The sequence below is a fragment of the Megascapheus bottae genome, chromosome 31 (assembly GCF_031878675.1).
Source record: "Megascapheus bottae isolate mThoBot1 chromosome 31, mThoBot2.hap1, whole genome shotgun sequence".
In the NCBI taxonomy this organism is placed as follows: domain Eukaryota; kingdom Metazoa; phylum Chordata; class Mammalia; order Rodentia; family Geomyidae; genus Megascapheus; species Megascapheus bottae.
Genome location: NC_143539.1, coordinates 5099845 through 5113675, shown reverse-complemented (window position 1 = coordinate 5113675; position 13831 = coordinate 5099845). Strand labels below are relative to the sequence as shown.

Here is a 13831-nt window from a genome sequence, read left to right as displayed (position 1 = left end):
AGAGTGCTAGCTTTAAGGAAAAGAAGCTCAGGGACCCAGAACTTGAGTTCAAGCTCTATAAATGGAAAAATGAATGAATGAATGAAAGAACAAACTTGCTAAGAGAATAGATTATGTGTGTCTGTCCTGGGGCTTGTATTCAGGGCCTAGACACTGTCCTTGAGTTTTTTTACTCAAGGCTTGTACTCTACCACTTGAGCCATACCTCCACTCCCAGCTCTTTTTTTTTTTTTTTTTGCCAGCCCTAGGGCTTGAACTCAGGGCCTGGGCACTGTCTTTGGGCTTTCTCAAGGCTAGCGCTCTACCACTTGAGCCACAGTACCACTTCCGGCTTTTTCTATGTATGGCGGTACTGGAGAATCGAGCCCAGATTTTCATGCATGCGAGGCAAGCACTCTGCCACTAGGCAATGCTCCTGGCCTACTGCCAGCATTTCGCTGGTTTGTTGGAGATAGTCTTTCACATAGTTTCCTTCCCAGGCTGGCTCTGAACCATGATCTTCAGATCTCAGCCTCCTGAGCAGCTAGGATGCAGGTGTGAGCCACTGGCTGCTTTAGTCAGAATACATTTTGGTTTTCTCACACTGACAGGAGGCAATACAGGATATGGGATGGAAGTTGCCCTGAGTCAGCACAGCTAGAAACCACTTGGCCCAGTGATAGCAAGCGAAGTGGGGGGACAGAGAAGGTTCTGGGTACAGGCTCCCTCCATCTGCAGGCACCCGTGCTTTCTCCAGGTAGCCAGTGTGAAACCAGAATGGAAGGAGAGGGCTGACAGGTGGTGTGGGCTCAGACATGGGGAATCCCCCACCCCAAATCTGGTGTCGAAGCAGTTACAACAGGCAGTGGGAGAAACGGAAACTCAGCTTTTTTTTTTTCTTTTTGTTTTTTGTTTTTAACTCTGCAGGGCACAGGTGCAGGCTCAGGCTGGGTGCAGGTGCAGAGGCACGTGCAGACGCAGGCGCAGGCTGCAGATGTGGCAGTCTCCCTTCTTCACTGCTTCTCAGGCCTCGGCTCAAATGTTGCCTCCTCCAGTCACCTTCTTTGTACACTTGGCATTTTCCATCCTCTCATCTTGTGCGTGTGTGTGTGTGTGTGTGTGTGTGTGTGCGCGCGTGTGTGTGAAGGAGCTCGAACACTCAGGGCCTGGGACCATCCCTTAACTTCTGTACTCAAGGCTGGTGTTCAACCAGTTGAGTCACAGCTCCACTTCCAATTTTTTGTTGGCTAATGAGAGCTAAGGGTCTCTTGGACTTTCCTTCCCCGGCTGGTTTCAATCTCAGCTCGCAGCCTCCTGACTAGCTGGGATTACAGGCGGGAGCCACCCATGCCTGACTGAAATGTTACACATTCTTACATCCGTGAATCTCCCAGCCCTGACTCAGATTAATTTATAACTCTCACCCTCACTGGCAAACAGTGTGATGTTGGAATGGTTGGGGAGGGAGAGCTTTACGAGGTGACACGAGAAAGTCTGGATCTGCCCTGCCCTCCTGGCTTCTGATGACAGGAGAAATTTCACCTCTTTCCCTGCCTCCATGTTTCTCCCGGGAGAACCGTGGCCCCCTCCTCCCACTGTCTTGCTCCAGCAAGGCATACATGTAGTTCTGTCACTGAGGAGGCTGCGGTAGGAGGTTGGCACACACACACACACACACACACACACACACACACACACACACACACACACACAGTCTGGCCTCCAACTCCCATCCTCCTTCCTCAGCCTCCCAAATGCTTCCAGTACAGACTCAAGTGACTTTTCTTTAGAATTGCAGTTGAGATCCTGGTTAACTTTTCAGGGCCAGTTCAAACACCATGTTGAACAACTGAGATAAATAATATATATTTTTTTCCTTTTTTTTAAACAAAAAAGAAAATAGCCAGCCTATGCCTATAATCCCAGCATCAGGGGTAGAGATAGGAAGAACCCAAGTTCAGGCTGCCCTGAGCGACAAAGCCCTAGTACTGGCACACAAAGGAAAGAAAAGAAAGAAAGAAGGAAAAGAAAGAAAGAAAGGAAAAGAAAAGAAAATGTGTTTAGCTGGGAACAGTAGTGCATACCTATAATCCCAGCTACCCACCCAGTTAGCCACAGGGGAGGGGGGAAGAAAAGTGAACCCCTACTGAAAAATGAGGCAAATAAAAGAAAAAGGCCCAAAGGGGTTGGGAGTATGGCCTAGTGGTAGTGGTGCTTGCCTAGCATGCACAAAGACCTGCGTTTCATTCCTTGATGCCACATACATAGAAAAAGCTGGAAGTGGGGCTGTGGTTCGAGTGGTAGAGCTCTAGCCTTGAGAAAGCTCAAGCCCTAGGACTGGCAAAAAAGAAAAAGGGATGTTGTTTAAAGGGTAGAGGGCCCTGCCTGACCAATGTAAAGCCCTGGGTTCAAACCCAGAAACTACAATGTGTGAACGTTTTAGAAGCAGGCCTGCCAGGCCTTCTGCGTGAATTGGTGAACCTGAACCCAGGCTGGTTGTGGTGCCTGGCAGGTGAGGCAGAGGGAGTTGCTGTGCCTGCGTGGGCCCTCATGGGTCTGGAAGATGGATGCTGACAGCCAGGTGAGGAGGGAGCACATGGTGGGGCAGGAAGCATGAGTCAGAGGCCACCCCCAAGATATCTTGGCTCTCATCCTTGTGGCAGAGTTAATAACATGAGGTGGAAGAGGGAAGGTTGCTAAACACGGGGTCACAAGTGCTCCAGCCATGAGAAAATAAGTGCCTGCCTGGGTGGGCGAGGCCGGGGCTATGCTAATTAGCCAGCTAGAAACCATCAGCAGAGCCCCCGGGGGAAACAGCTGAAGGTGGGACTCTCATCTCCAATGAACCAGCAAAAAAGCCCGGAATGGAGCCATGGCTCAAGTGGTAGAGCACTTGAATTCACACGCACACACACACACCCCCCCACACGCACACGAATCCCAGAAGCCATCCAGGCTTGGGAGCTGCACAGGCGTCTGGAGCAGGGAAAGCCCTGTCCAAGCCCTGTCTGAGCCCCTTCCTAAGGGTGGATAGCAGAGGCCAGGCTGGACCTGGACCCCTGGGCAGACCACACCCACCCTGTGTGAGCCCCCCCCACCCCTGACCCTCCTCCCATGCCTCTAACGGGCGTGATGGAGACACAGAAATAGGAGAAGGAACTGACAGCCAAATGACTCATCTATCTGTAGCCAGCGCCTGGCTTGGGGCCTACAGCAAGCCCAGAATATTCCAGAACACGGTTCATCCTCTAACTCATCCTGACCAGTTGGAACCAGCAGAGAAGGTTCTGGCATTTTGAGGCCATCCCCAATCATCAGCGTCTGTCTGTTCACTGTCAGTCACGGAGGCCTGATGTTTGCCAGGCCTTGGGTTGTGTGCAGTTTGCTGGGCACTGCTATAAATTCTAGCACCGTGGAGGCTGAGACCGGAGGACCGGAATTCAAGGCCAGATGAGTCTACACAGGGAGACCCGCCAACCAAAAAGAAGCCATAGTGACCAAAAATGACAATGCCATGGTTAGCTGAGTGGAGGGACTTCCCTGCCTTGTTATGTAGTCCAAGCTGACCTTGGGTTGGCCAGGTTCCTGCCTCAGCTTCTGGAGTACTGGGCGTTACAGGCGTGAGTTGCTGTGCTCAGTTTTCTCCTGGGTCATTCTGGTGGCGAGTCTATAAACTTTCCTGCCCAGGCTGGCTTTGAACTGCAAACCTCAGATCTCAGCCTCCTTCTAAATAGCTAAGATCCCAGGTGTGAGCCACCAGCACCCGTTTTGGTTTTGCTTGCTTGTTATGTTGGTAGTGGGGCTTCAAGTCAGACCCTCAATCCCTCTCAGCTTGCTTGTTTCCAGCTGGCCATCTACCACCTGTTCCAGGCCTCTGTCTCTGCTTTTTGCTGGTTCATTGGAAATGCAGTCTCAAGGACTTTTCTGCCTAGCTAACTTTGAATTACAGGTCTCAGCCTCCTGCGTCGTTAAAATCATCACAGGTCTGAGCCCCCAGTGTGTCTGACTTTTTTTTTTCTTTTTGCTGGTTGTGGGGCTTGAACTCTGGGCCTGGGCATTGCCCCTGAGCTCTTCAGTTCAAGGCTACTGACCTTCCTCTTGAGCCACAGTTATCGCTTCCGGTTTTCTGGTGGTTAATCGGAGATGAGTCTCATGGACTTTAGTGCCCAGGCAAGCATTGAACTGTGATCCTCAGACCTCAGCCTCCTGAGTAGTTAGGGTTACAGGCGTGAACCACCATGCCTGAGTTTTTTTCCCTTGATTTTGAGATAGGGTCTTGAGTGACTTTGTCTGAATCTCCACGCTTGCACTGTCTGTGGCTACAGGCAGGTTTTCCATACCTCCGGGAAGAGGATGGTCTGGGGTGGAAGAAAGTTGACAAGGGCCTTGACTCCACTTCTGAGAGGAGGTCCCTGGGGCAAAGATTTGGGGGGTGGGGAATGTCTGCAGAGGGCCCCAATTCCTTCCTGGACTGCTGTCCAAAGGAAGGGCTGTGGTGGCAGAGACTGGCAGAGGCCAAATTTAACTCTCAGGGCTGAGGTTGGCTGAGGGCCTTGAGTCAAATCCTAAGATAGCAGGGTAGGGGCGGATGACTGTGGCTGGGCTTCCCCGGGTGACTCAGCCCCTCCAGAAACACAGCCCTGTGGGAAGGCAGGTCTGGGTTCGAGGCCCAAGGCCGTTGGGCTGTGACTCACCTTGGGCAGGGCAGGGAGGGGCTGTGCCAGGCCAGGCTGCCTGTGGATCTGACCGCTGAGGCTCAGATGTCTGGCTTCCTAGCCCAGGGCCTCAGGCCAGGGCCCAGCTGCTCTGCAAACCTCAGTTTCTCTGGATATGTGCAGGGACGGCACGCGGGAAGCACAGAGCCCCGCGTCTGTGACCCCATTCTTTTCCTCTCCAGGGTCAGCAGACTCCTGACCAGATGGGGAACAGGCAGCGTGGGGTCCCGCTAGTCCCTGGATGGAGGAAGCTGCTGTAAAACAAGGGGTCCCTCCACAGCTGCTTCAGAAGGGTGGAGCCTCTGTCTTCAAGGCCCTTGCTGTTAACCTCAGACCCGGAAATGGGATTGTGGGATGCCACGAAGCCTACAATGGTGGGGAAGGGGATTTCTGAAGGCCTCCTGAGCCAAGCACTGGTGGTGGCTCAGCCCAGGAAGCTGAAGAGGCAGAGATCTGAGGATCATGGTTCAAAGCCAGTCTGGGCAGAAAAGTCCAGGAGACTCTTATCTCCAATGAAGTAGTAAAAAGCTGAAAATAGCACTGTGGCTCTAGTGGTAGAGCACTAGTTAAAGAGTCAGGGACAGTGTCCAGGTCCTGAGTTCAAGCCCCGGGACGGACAAACAAAGAAAGGAGAAAAGGAAAGACAAGAAAAGAGCAGGCAGCTGGCCATGTTGAACATTTATTAACAAAGTAGAAAGGTAGAGGCAGCCGGGCCTCTGTTAGCGGTGGACCAGCAGTGTCCACCCGGACGACCGCCAGGGGGCGCTGCCTGCACCTCCCTGACCAGCTCCTTCCAGTTTGCTGATCCAGGACTAATGGAATGGGGTTCCAGACAGCTCGGGGGGGAAGGCCCAGGAGTCCACCCTGACCCCCAGCACCTCCACTTCTACCTGGAGGGAGGCCTGGGGTCGTCAAATAGCAGCACAGTGAGGTTTGTGGGGGTCGTGGTGACCCTGCGGTCTTGTCCTCCCGCTTTGCCCAGGTCTCCCCTTGCGGCTGGACAGCTAGGGGTATCTCATCCCTGGGGCATTCTTCACCCCACCCCTGGGGCCCAGCTCCTGGATATGCAGAGATGGGGGTGGGCATGGAGGAGGCAGTGCAAGACTGAGGTGATCACTAGTGGGCAGGGATGCCCGGCACAGGTAGACATCCAGATCCAGGCCTGGGCTGCGTGGGCAGGGGGTACAGACACCAGAGGGACACAGCGCTAAGGGCTGGGGCTCTGTAGCCTGCATGCTTCCCCTCCACTGCCAGCCCAGCTCCGGGTGCCTGCTGAGTCCTTCACTCCTGACACAGCCAATGTCCAGGAGAAAGGTGGCCATGGCCAGCCAGGGTCCAGGCCTTGGGGGAAGGGGGCCCCCATTTCCTCCAGTGGCCTCCCCTCACCAGCTACGTGGCCTCCGGCCTGGGTTCTGGGGGCTGCTGGGGCCCCAGGGCAGTGGTGAGCAGCTCAGTCAGGGCGTCCAGCTTCCCGGCCAGCGCGTCCATCCGCTTCTCCAGAGCCTGCTGCGAGCTAGTGAGCCCCAGCTGGAGGTCACACAGGATCATGTGCATCTGGAGTGGATACATGAGAGGTGGGGGCTGGGGGAGGGGGCAGGTTGGGGGGGAGGGGGTAGTCACCCTGTTTGTTGAGATGGGATCTTGCTGCGTGGCCCCAGGTTGACCTGGGAGTCAGTGCCTTCTGCCTCGGCCTTCCCAGTGTGGGATTACCGGTGGACCTACTGAGTGGTGTGTACCACACCACCTAATCCTCAGCTACCTGGCTGGCTGGGTGCTTTTCCTATCAGCATGGGGACCTGTGGCTGCCGCCCTGGCATTGGGACCAAAGGCCGCTGTTTGAATCGTCACGGACCAATGAGAGAAAGCAAAGGCCCATTGGGGAGAGGAGAGCTTGGTCGAGGCAGGCCAAGGGTGTGTGGCCCAGAGACAGGCCCTGACCGCGGCCTTTACAGCCTCTGCAGAGATGGAGTTTTGGCAAGTAGGGCACCAGTCCTCTTTGTGCCAGCCTGGTTCCCCTGAACATGATTGGTTTTGCTATGGAGGTTTGAGTTTGCTTTGCACATTGGGTTGGGTTTTATTTGCTTCAGGGTGGGAGGTGGGGGCTGGGGGCGTGGCTCAGCTGGTAGAGCGCCAGCCAATGAGTGCCCATGGTCTCAGACCAAAAAAACAAAACAAAAAAAAAAAAGTCTGAAGGAATTCTAGATCTGTCCACATGTAAGTCATAAAGATAATTTGCTTTTGATCACATAAAATAATATTTATCAAAACGAGCTCCAGGAAATGGAAACAAAATAGGAGAAGTTGATAGCAAATATTGGAGTTCTCTTTTTTTTTTTTTTTTTTTTTTTGTGCCAGTTGTGGGCTTGAGCTCAGGGCCTGAGCACTGTCCTTGAGCTTTCTAAAGGCTAGAGCTCTACCACTGGAGCCTCAGCACCATTTTCTGGCTTTTTTTCTATGTATGTGGTACCGAGGAATCGAACCCGGGTCTTCATGCATGCTAGGCAAGCACTTTAACCACTAGGCCAAACTCCCGGCCCTGGGGTTCTTTATACAATGTTCTGTTGGTGGTGTTGGTGGTGGGGTCAGTGCTAGGGCTTGAACTCAAGGCTTGGACACCGTCCTGAGCTTTTCCACGCAAAGATTGTGCTCTGACCCTTGGGGCCATAGCTCCACTTACAGGTTTTTGCTAGTTTGTGGGATGTAAGAGCCTCACAGACCTTCCTGCCTTAGGATCCTCGGCCTCCTGCGTGGCTGGAGCCACTGTGCCCAGCACAAGCCCCTCCCCCGGGTCTAAAGGGGTGGAGCTTGTTACTTAGCACCCCCAGGGCCCTCCATCCTCTGGGCTCTCTTACCCTGGAGATATCTACCATGGAGTTGACCTGTTCCCGGAGTTTGCGGTGTTTCAGCCGCACCTGGCGGAACCTGGGGGGTGGGGGAGAAGCCGTGGGGTCACAGCCCCCTGCGCAGGGGCGAGCGAAGCCAGCAGTGGCCCAGCAGCCAGCAGCACGGGGCTACGAGGCCTGGGGAAGCTCAGGGGGTGACAAATGGGCGAGGGGAGCCCACGCCATGCACACACACACACACACACACACACACGTGCCCTTGCCCTTACGTGTGGATGGCAGCCAGCAGCTGGCGCTGGTGCCTGCGGGCCGCGCGTGAATCCTTCCTGCGTGTGTGTTTGTAATACATCCATGCCTCCTGCAGCAGCCGGGCTGCAGACTCCTTCATCTGGTGTGGAGGGGGAACAGAGGGTGGGAATGAAGGGGGAAGGGGAGTCTGGCCATTATTATTATTATTAGTGATCAATACTGGGATTGGAACTCAGGACCCCTGAGGCTCTATCCCTCAAACCGTGCCCTCCCCCAGCCAGTTTTTCAGTTCAGGTCCACCCGAGTCCCCTGGTCGCAGGGCCTGCAGGTGGGAGAGGAGGCGAGGCCGGCCTCACCTCTTTGGCGTAGTGAATGTCCATCATAAAGTTGTGCACGTGTTTCTCCGCCTTGTTGAACTCCAGCTTGCGAGCCACCACAGCCACCAGCAGCGCAGTGCAGCACACCCCCTGCAGGAGCACAGCACGTGCGGGAAGGGTTGAGGGGGCTGTGGGGATCCCAGGAGGGGGCTAGCCTGGGCCCCCCCGCCAGCTCCCCGCAGCCGACACAACCAGCGCCAGTCAGACAGGCAGGCCAGAAATCATGTGCTTCAGTTGGTGGGAGCCGGTGCTCACGCCTGCAAGCTCGGCTACTCAGGAGGCTGAGATCTGAAGATCGTGGTTCAAAACCAGCCCGAGCAATAACATCTGTGAGACTCTTATCTCCAATTAACCTCTCGAAAACGGGAAGTGGGGCTGTGGCTCCAGGGATAGGGCGGTACTCACCATGACACCCGTGCAGAGGCAGACAATCTTGCCCCACATGGTTCCCGGCACCACGTCACCGTAACCGATGGTCAGGAAGGTGATGGGAATGAGCCACAGCGTGTCCATGAGGTGGCCCGTGGCATTTACAGCCTGCCTACGGGCAGGGAGAGGTGAGTTCTTGGACCCCAGCCTGGAGTCCACCACGCTCCCTTCCTCTCCGCTCCTCTCAGCCATATCCAGCACTAGGGCAGCTCTGCAACACCTGCCAGGCCTCCTCCAGCGGTTGAGTTCAGTGGCACAGACTGGGGGCGGGGGGATGTGAGCTTGGAAAAAAGGCTCCTGTTTGGGTTGGGGGAGGGGAGGGGAAGCTCACACCTGTGGTCTAAGTTACTCAGGAGGCTGAGATCTGGAGGATTACAGTTCGAGGCTAGTCTGAGCAGAGGATCACAGCTTGAGAACAACTGGAGACTCTTACTTCTAACAAACTACCCAGAAAAAAAAAGCCAGAAATGGTGCTGTGGCTCAAGTGGTAGAATGGTAGCTTTGAGCACAGAGTGGCTCAGGGACAGGGCCCAGGCTCTGAATTCAAGCCCCAGCACTCGCACCAAAATAGACTAGACAGATAGATGGATACAATAAAAAAAGAATTACAGCAGATCTTCCTTCCCTCCCTCCCTCCCCTCTGTCTCCCCCTCCCCTTTTTGGACAAAATTTCATTATGTGGCCCCCTCGGCCAGCCTCCAGCCTCTATCTCTTGACCCTCCGTCTCAGCTTCCCCAGCTGCAGCTCCAGTCTTGTATCCCTGCATTGTCCAAGAGATAAGCCCTTCACAGACAGGAAACAGGCCCAGTGAGCAGCAACCTGTAGCCAGATCTCACCCCCCTTCCTTCCAGAGGCTTTGGCAATGCAGTAAAACCAGAGTCTTCAACTTGCAGAGGGGAGGGGAGTCACCTTTTTTTTTTTTCTTTTGCCAGTCCTGAACTCAGGGCCTGAGTACCGTCCTTGAGCTTTCTCAAGGCTAGCGCTCTACCACTTGAGCCTCAGCACCACCTCTGGCTTTTCTGTATGTGTTACTGAGGAATCGAACCCTGGTCTTCGTGCATACTAGGCAAGGACTCTACTGCTAGGCCAAACTCCCAGCCCTAGGACTTTGTTGTTGTTGTGGTTTTGCCAGTCTTGGGGCTTGAACTCAAGGCCTGGCCACTGTCTTTGGGCTTTCTCAAGGCTAGAGCTCTACCACTTGAGCCACAGCACCACTTCTGGCTTTTTATTCTGAGGGCAGGGCTGGCTCCCTGGATGTTAGGCCACGCTCCTGGCCCCCCAGCCCCCCCAGGAGTTCTGAAGGCAGAAGCCTGCCCTCCCATCCCCTCATGCAGCCCCCCCAGCAACCACAGATCCTAACTTGGCATGACCCAGATTTGAACTCCGGGCCTGGGGGAAGCTGAGCTCTCCAGGCTGGGGAGGGAGGGAGGTCTCCGCTGAGGCCCCGAGACGGGGTGAGGCTTCCTGGGGTGCAGAGACTGCGGGGTGGGGAGCGGGCAGGGGGCGGGCGGGAGGAGGGCGCGTCCGTCCTCGGTCCCCACCCCGGGCCCGCAGCCAGAGCCCGGGAGGACGGAAAGTGTGAGCCTCGGCCGGGGCCTGGCCCTCACCTCTCGGCCACGGAGAGCACCCAGGCGGTGGTGAGCCAGAGGCCCAGCGTGAGGCCGAGCAGCAGGCGGCCCGGGTGCGTGTTCATGTACAGCTTGGCCACGAACCAGTGCCGGAAGCGGACCTGGTTGAGCGCGCCGATGCTGCGGTAGGAGGCGTTGAGCAGCACGCCGCTGCGCAGCAGCGCGGCGCGGGGCACCAGGTAGAGCCGCAGCAGCATGGCGAGCGACAGCAGCGCCTCGCCCTCGCCCAGGAAGCCCGGCCAGGCCGCCGAGCCCGCGCCGCACGCCGCGCCGCGCGCCGGGACCGGGTGCAGCGCGCACACCGCCAGCTCCAGCGCCGCCTGCAGCGCCTGCCGGCGGGTGAGCGCCACGCGCCAGTCCCGCAGCCCGTTGTCCGTCATGAACAGCTGCGGGGAGAGGAGCGGGGCAGGGGGAGGGCGGGAGGGGGGGAAGTCAGGGGTGCGCCCGGCCTGCGCCCCGAGATAAGGCGTCAGGGCGTCCACCCGGCCCGGGAGGGGGAGAGAGAGATAGCGCCGGGGCGTGGGGCGGGCGGGGGAGGACGGAGGAGGGAGAGGGGGCGCCCCGGTCTTCCAACCTCCCCCCCACCACACCACGGGGTGGCACAGATGTCCTGGGGGACCGGTGTGTCTGTGTGTCCGCGGGTGGGGGGCGTGGCCGCGGGCGGAGGGGCGTGGCGGCGGGCCGATGGGGCGTGGCCGCGGGCGGAGGGGCGTGGCGGCTGGTGGCGGGGGCGTGGCCGCGGGCGGAGGGGCGGGGCCTACCTGGACCTCCTTGGCGTGGAAGGCCACGATGAGCCCCAGCAGCAGCACGGTGGACAGCGTGATGAGACACTTAACCAGGAGCAGGTGGAAAGCCCACTGCGGAGGAGAGCGCGCTCAGCCAGGCCCTCCTCCCGTCTAGCCTCCAGCTCCCCCCCACGCAGAGCCCTGTGCCCACTCCACGTCCACCCTCCCTCCTCCTTGCAGGGAGGGGGAGGCTTGAAACTCACCTTCCTCCCCTCTCCCCTCCCCCATCCTCCGTGGCGTGGGGGAGGGCTCTGGAAGAAGTCCCCCAGCTGGTCCCCTCCCCTGAAATCATCCTCCCTCCCCACCCCAGTTCCAGAACAGTCTAGAAACTTCCACCCAACTCCTCAAGAACACATGAATGACACTTTCTATCCCCAGGGCTGGATCCCTGAGATCCCAGCCCCGGTTCTGAGAAGGGGGGACCCCCCCCCCTTGTGTTCTCCTCCTGTCCCCTTCCCGGGCTGGAGGCCCAAGGCAGAGCTGGCTGGAAGCCTCAGGCCGCCAGAAACCACCAGAAGCTTTCTTTTTCCTCTCTTTGTGTAGCAATACCTTGCGGGGAAGGTAGCATTCTGGAGGGGGGGTTTCCAGGCGGGGACTGCTGAGTCCCCTGAGAAGGGTTGGGGGCCCCTGTTTGTGGGGGAGGAAGTTGCCAGCAAGGGGGGACACCTGCTCCGTCCCCACCCAGGCCATGCACCTGCTTCTCCCAGGACCCATGGCGCCAAGACTGTGCCCCTGAGCTGGGAGGAAAGGGGGGGCATGGGCAGTTTCCTGCTCTGGGGGGTGCCCCCCCTCCTCAAACAGTGGTCACCTTGTTCTCTCGTCCTCTTCACCCCTGCACCCTCCAAGGGCTCCCCTTTCCCCACTTCCTTTCTTCTGTCTTAACTCCCAGACCACAGCCTCCTAACCATAATGCAGTGCGCTTTTGTGTGTGTGTGTGCAGCGGGGGTGTGGGGGTGTGGGGGGATCCTTGCTCTTGGCCCCCTCTTCTCTCTCCTCCCTCCCCCTCCCCTTCCCTCTTTCCCCTCCCTCCCTTCTCCCCTCCCCTCCCTATCCAACCCACTCCTGTCTCTCTGTCTCTGTCTGTCTGACGCTCTTTGACAGAGTCTTGCACTAGAGTTCTGGCTCTGACTTGTGAGCTCTGCACACAGCCCTCGAGGCCCTGGACTTCCATGATGCTTCTGAGTGCTGGGATTACAGGTGTGAAGCCCCATGCCGGCTGAGGCCCCCAGTTGGGTCTTTCTATTTCTCCATGTGTTTCTCACTGGTGGATTCAGGTGTCCCGCCCCCCCATCCTCTACAGTGTTTGCCTCCCTCACCCCTGGAGCCGGTGTCTGGCTTCTTTGTAAAATGGTTCCACAGATCGAGTGGGTGTGGGGATATTGGAGCAGAGACAGGGGGGCGAGGGGGGCTCCAGTGGTAGAGCTGCGCGAGGCCCTGGGTTCAATCCCCAGAACTGCAAAAACTAACACCCCCCCCCCCAAAAAAAAACAACTTTTGCTCTAAAATAACTAAAGAGGAGGAGTAGGGGGCACTGCACAAGGAATGCTATTTTGTCACGGGGGAAACTGAGGCTACAAGAGCCTGGCCACAGGCCCCCTCCCCAGGTGGAGAAGGGAGGGAGGCAGAGAGCCGGCGTGGGAGCGGCGGGCAGGCCCCGGCCGTGCTTCCTGTTGGCACAGCCCGGGCGCTGGCCTGCGCTGACCCCCGGTTGGCCGCTCATCCCTCGGGGTCACCCTCGCCTGCTCCATCCGCCAAGCTGGGCATGGACCCAGACACCCCCAGACCTGCGGGCTCTCCCTCTCCTGTTCCCCCAAACCACACAGGGGACCCCCGCGTCCTCCACCCGCCTCCCTCACTGCCCTCACCAGGGGCTGGAATGTTCCAGAGGCCTGCGGGGACCTGTCCTGGCCCCGCCCACCCCACTGGCCTCCCAAGTCAGCCATTCCCCCCCAAAACACACACCTGGCCTCCCCCCTTCACCCCTGCGACCCCAACACCCACCACTGCCACAGGAAGCAGCACCCACATTCCGGAGGGGAAACAAGTTCCAGAGGGAGGAGGTGAGGAGGGGGGCACCGGCCTCCCGTCCCCCCACCTGTGTGCACAGCGATCCCCCCCCCATCTCCGCTCTGCACAGGTGCAGCAGGAAGAGGATGCCAGCCCCAGACACCCCGCTAGCACCCCAAGCCTCCTTCTGCAGCCTCCACCCTCAGACCTAGAGGTCCACGCCTCAGCCTCTGCTGACGGACCCAGAGGGCTCAGCACACCCCCGGGGTGCAGACCCAGGCCTCCCCAGTGGGACCCGGGCTGCAGACGCCTTCCCCACTCACCGGGCACCCTCCGAACCACAGCATCTCTGCGTGCAGCACCATGAGCGCGATGCCCAGCGCGGCCAGCGCCAGTGCCCAGCCCGCCAGCCGCCTCTCCTGCTCCAGAAGGCGCTTTCGACGCCGCAGGGCCCCCAGGCCGGCCATCACCTCCCCGCCCATGGCCCCCGAGGTCTTGGGGCTCAGCCAGCTTCCTGCCCAGGGCCCCCCACCTCTCAGCACGCAAAGAGCAGCCAGTTCGACTTGCAAGCGGGAGGCGCGGGTGCTTCCAGGCCAGTGCCCTCTGGGGAGTGGTGGCAGCCAGCGGGGAGGGCGGGGAGGGGGCGGGGAGGGCGGAGGGAGAGATGGGGGAGGCTCCCCCAAACCTCCTCCCCCCAGGGCAAGAAGCCGCTGGGTGTGTCCAGGGAAGAGCCGTCTGGGCACAGAGTGGCAGCCGCGCTGTCCCAGCAGAGGGGGACAGTGACACGCCAGCCCCCCATGACTCATCCCCCCATGCCAC

The 13831-nt window shown here is 58.3% G+C and overlaps 1 protein-coding gene across 1 annotated transcript; it reads right to left on the bottom strand.

Annotated features, from left to right (window-relative positions):
• Positions 1-5364: 5364 nt before the first annotated feature.
• On the bottom strand, positions 5365-13605 carry Kcnn4 (potassium calcium-activated channel subfamily N member 4). The gene is made up of 9 exons (XM_090322890.1): positions 13336-13605; positions 10982-11077; positions 10200-10606; positions 8569-8704; positions 8143-8253; positions 7807-7925; positions 7547-7616; positions 6081-6248; positions 5365-5752 (listed from the first exon to the last, which is right to left on the bottom strand). The coding sequence occupies exons 1-8, from the start codon at positions 13492-13494 to the stop codon at positions 6084-6086; spliced, it is 1263 nt and encodes a 420-aa protein (XP_090179016.1). The 5' UTR covers positions 13495-13605; the 3' UTR covers positions 5365-5752; positions 6081-6083.
• Positions 13606-13831: the final 226 nt, after the last annotated feature.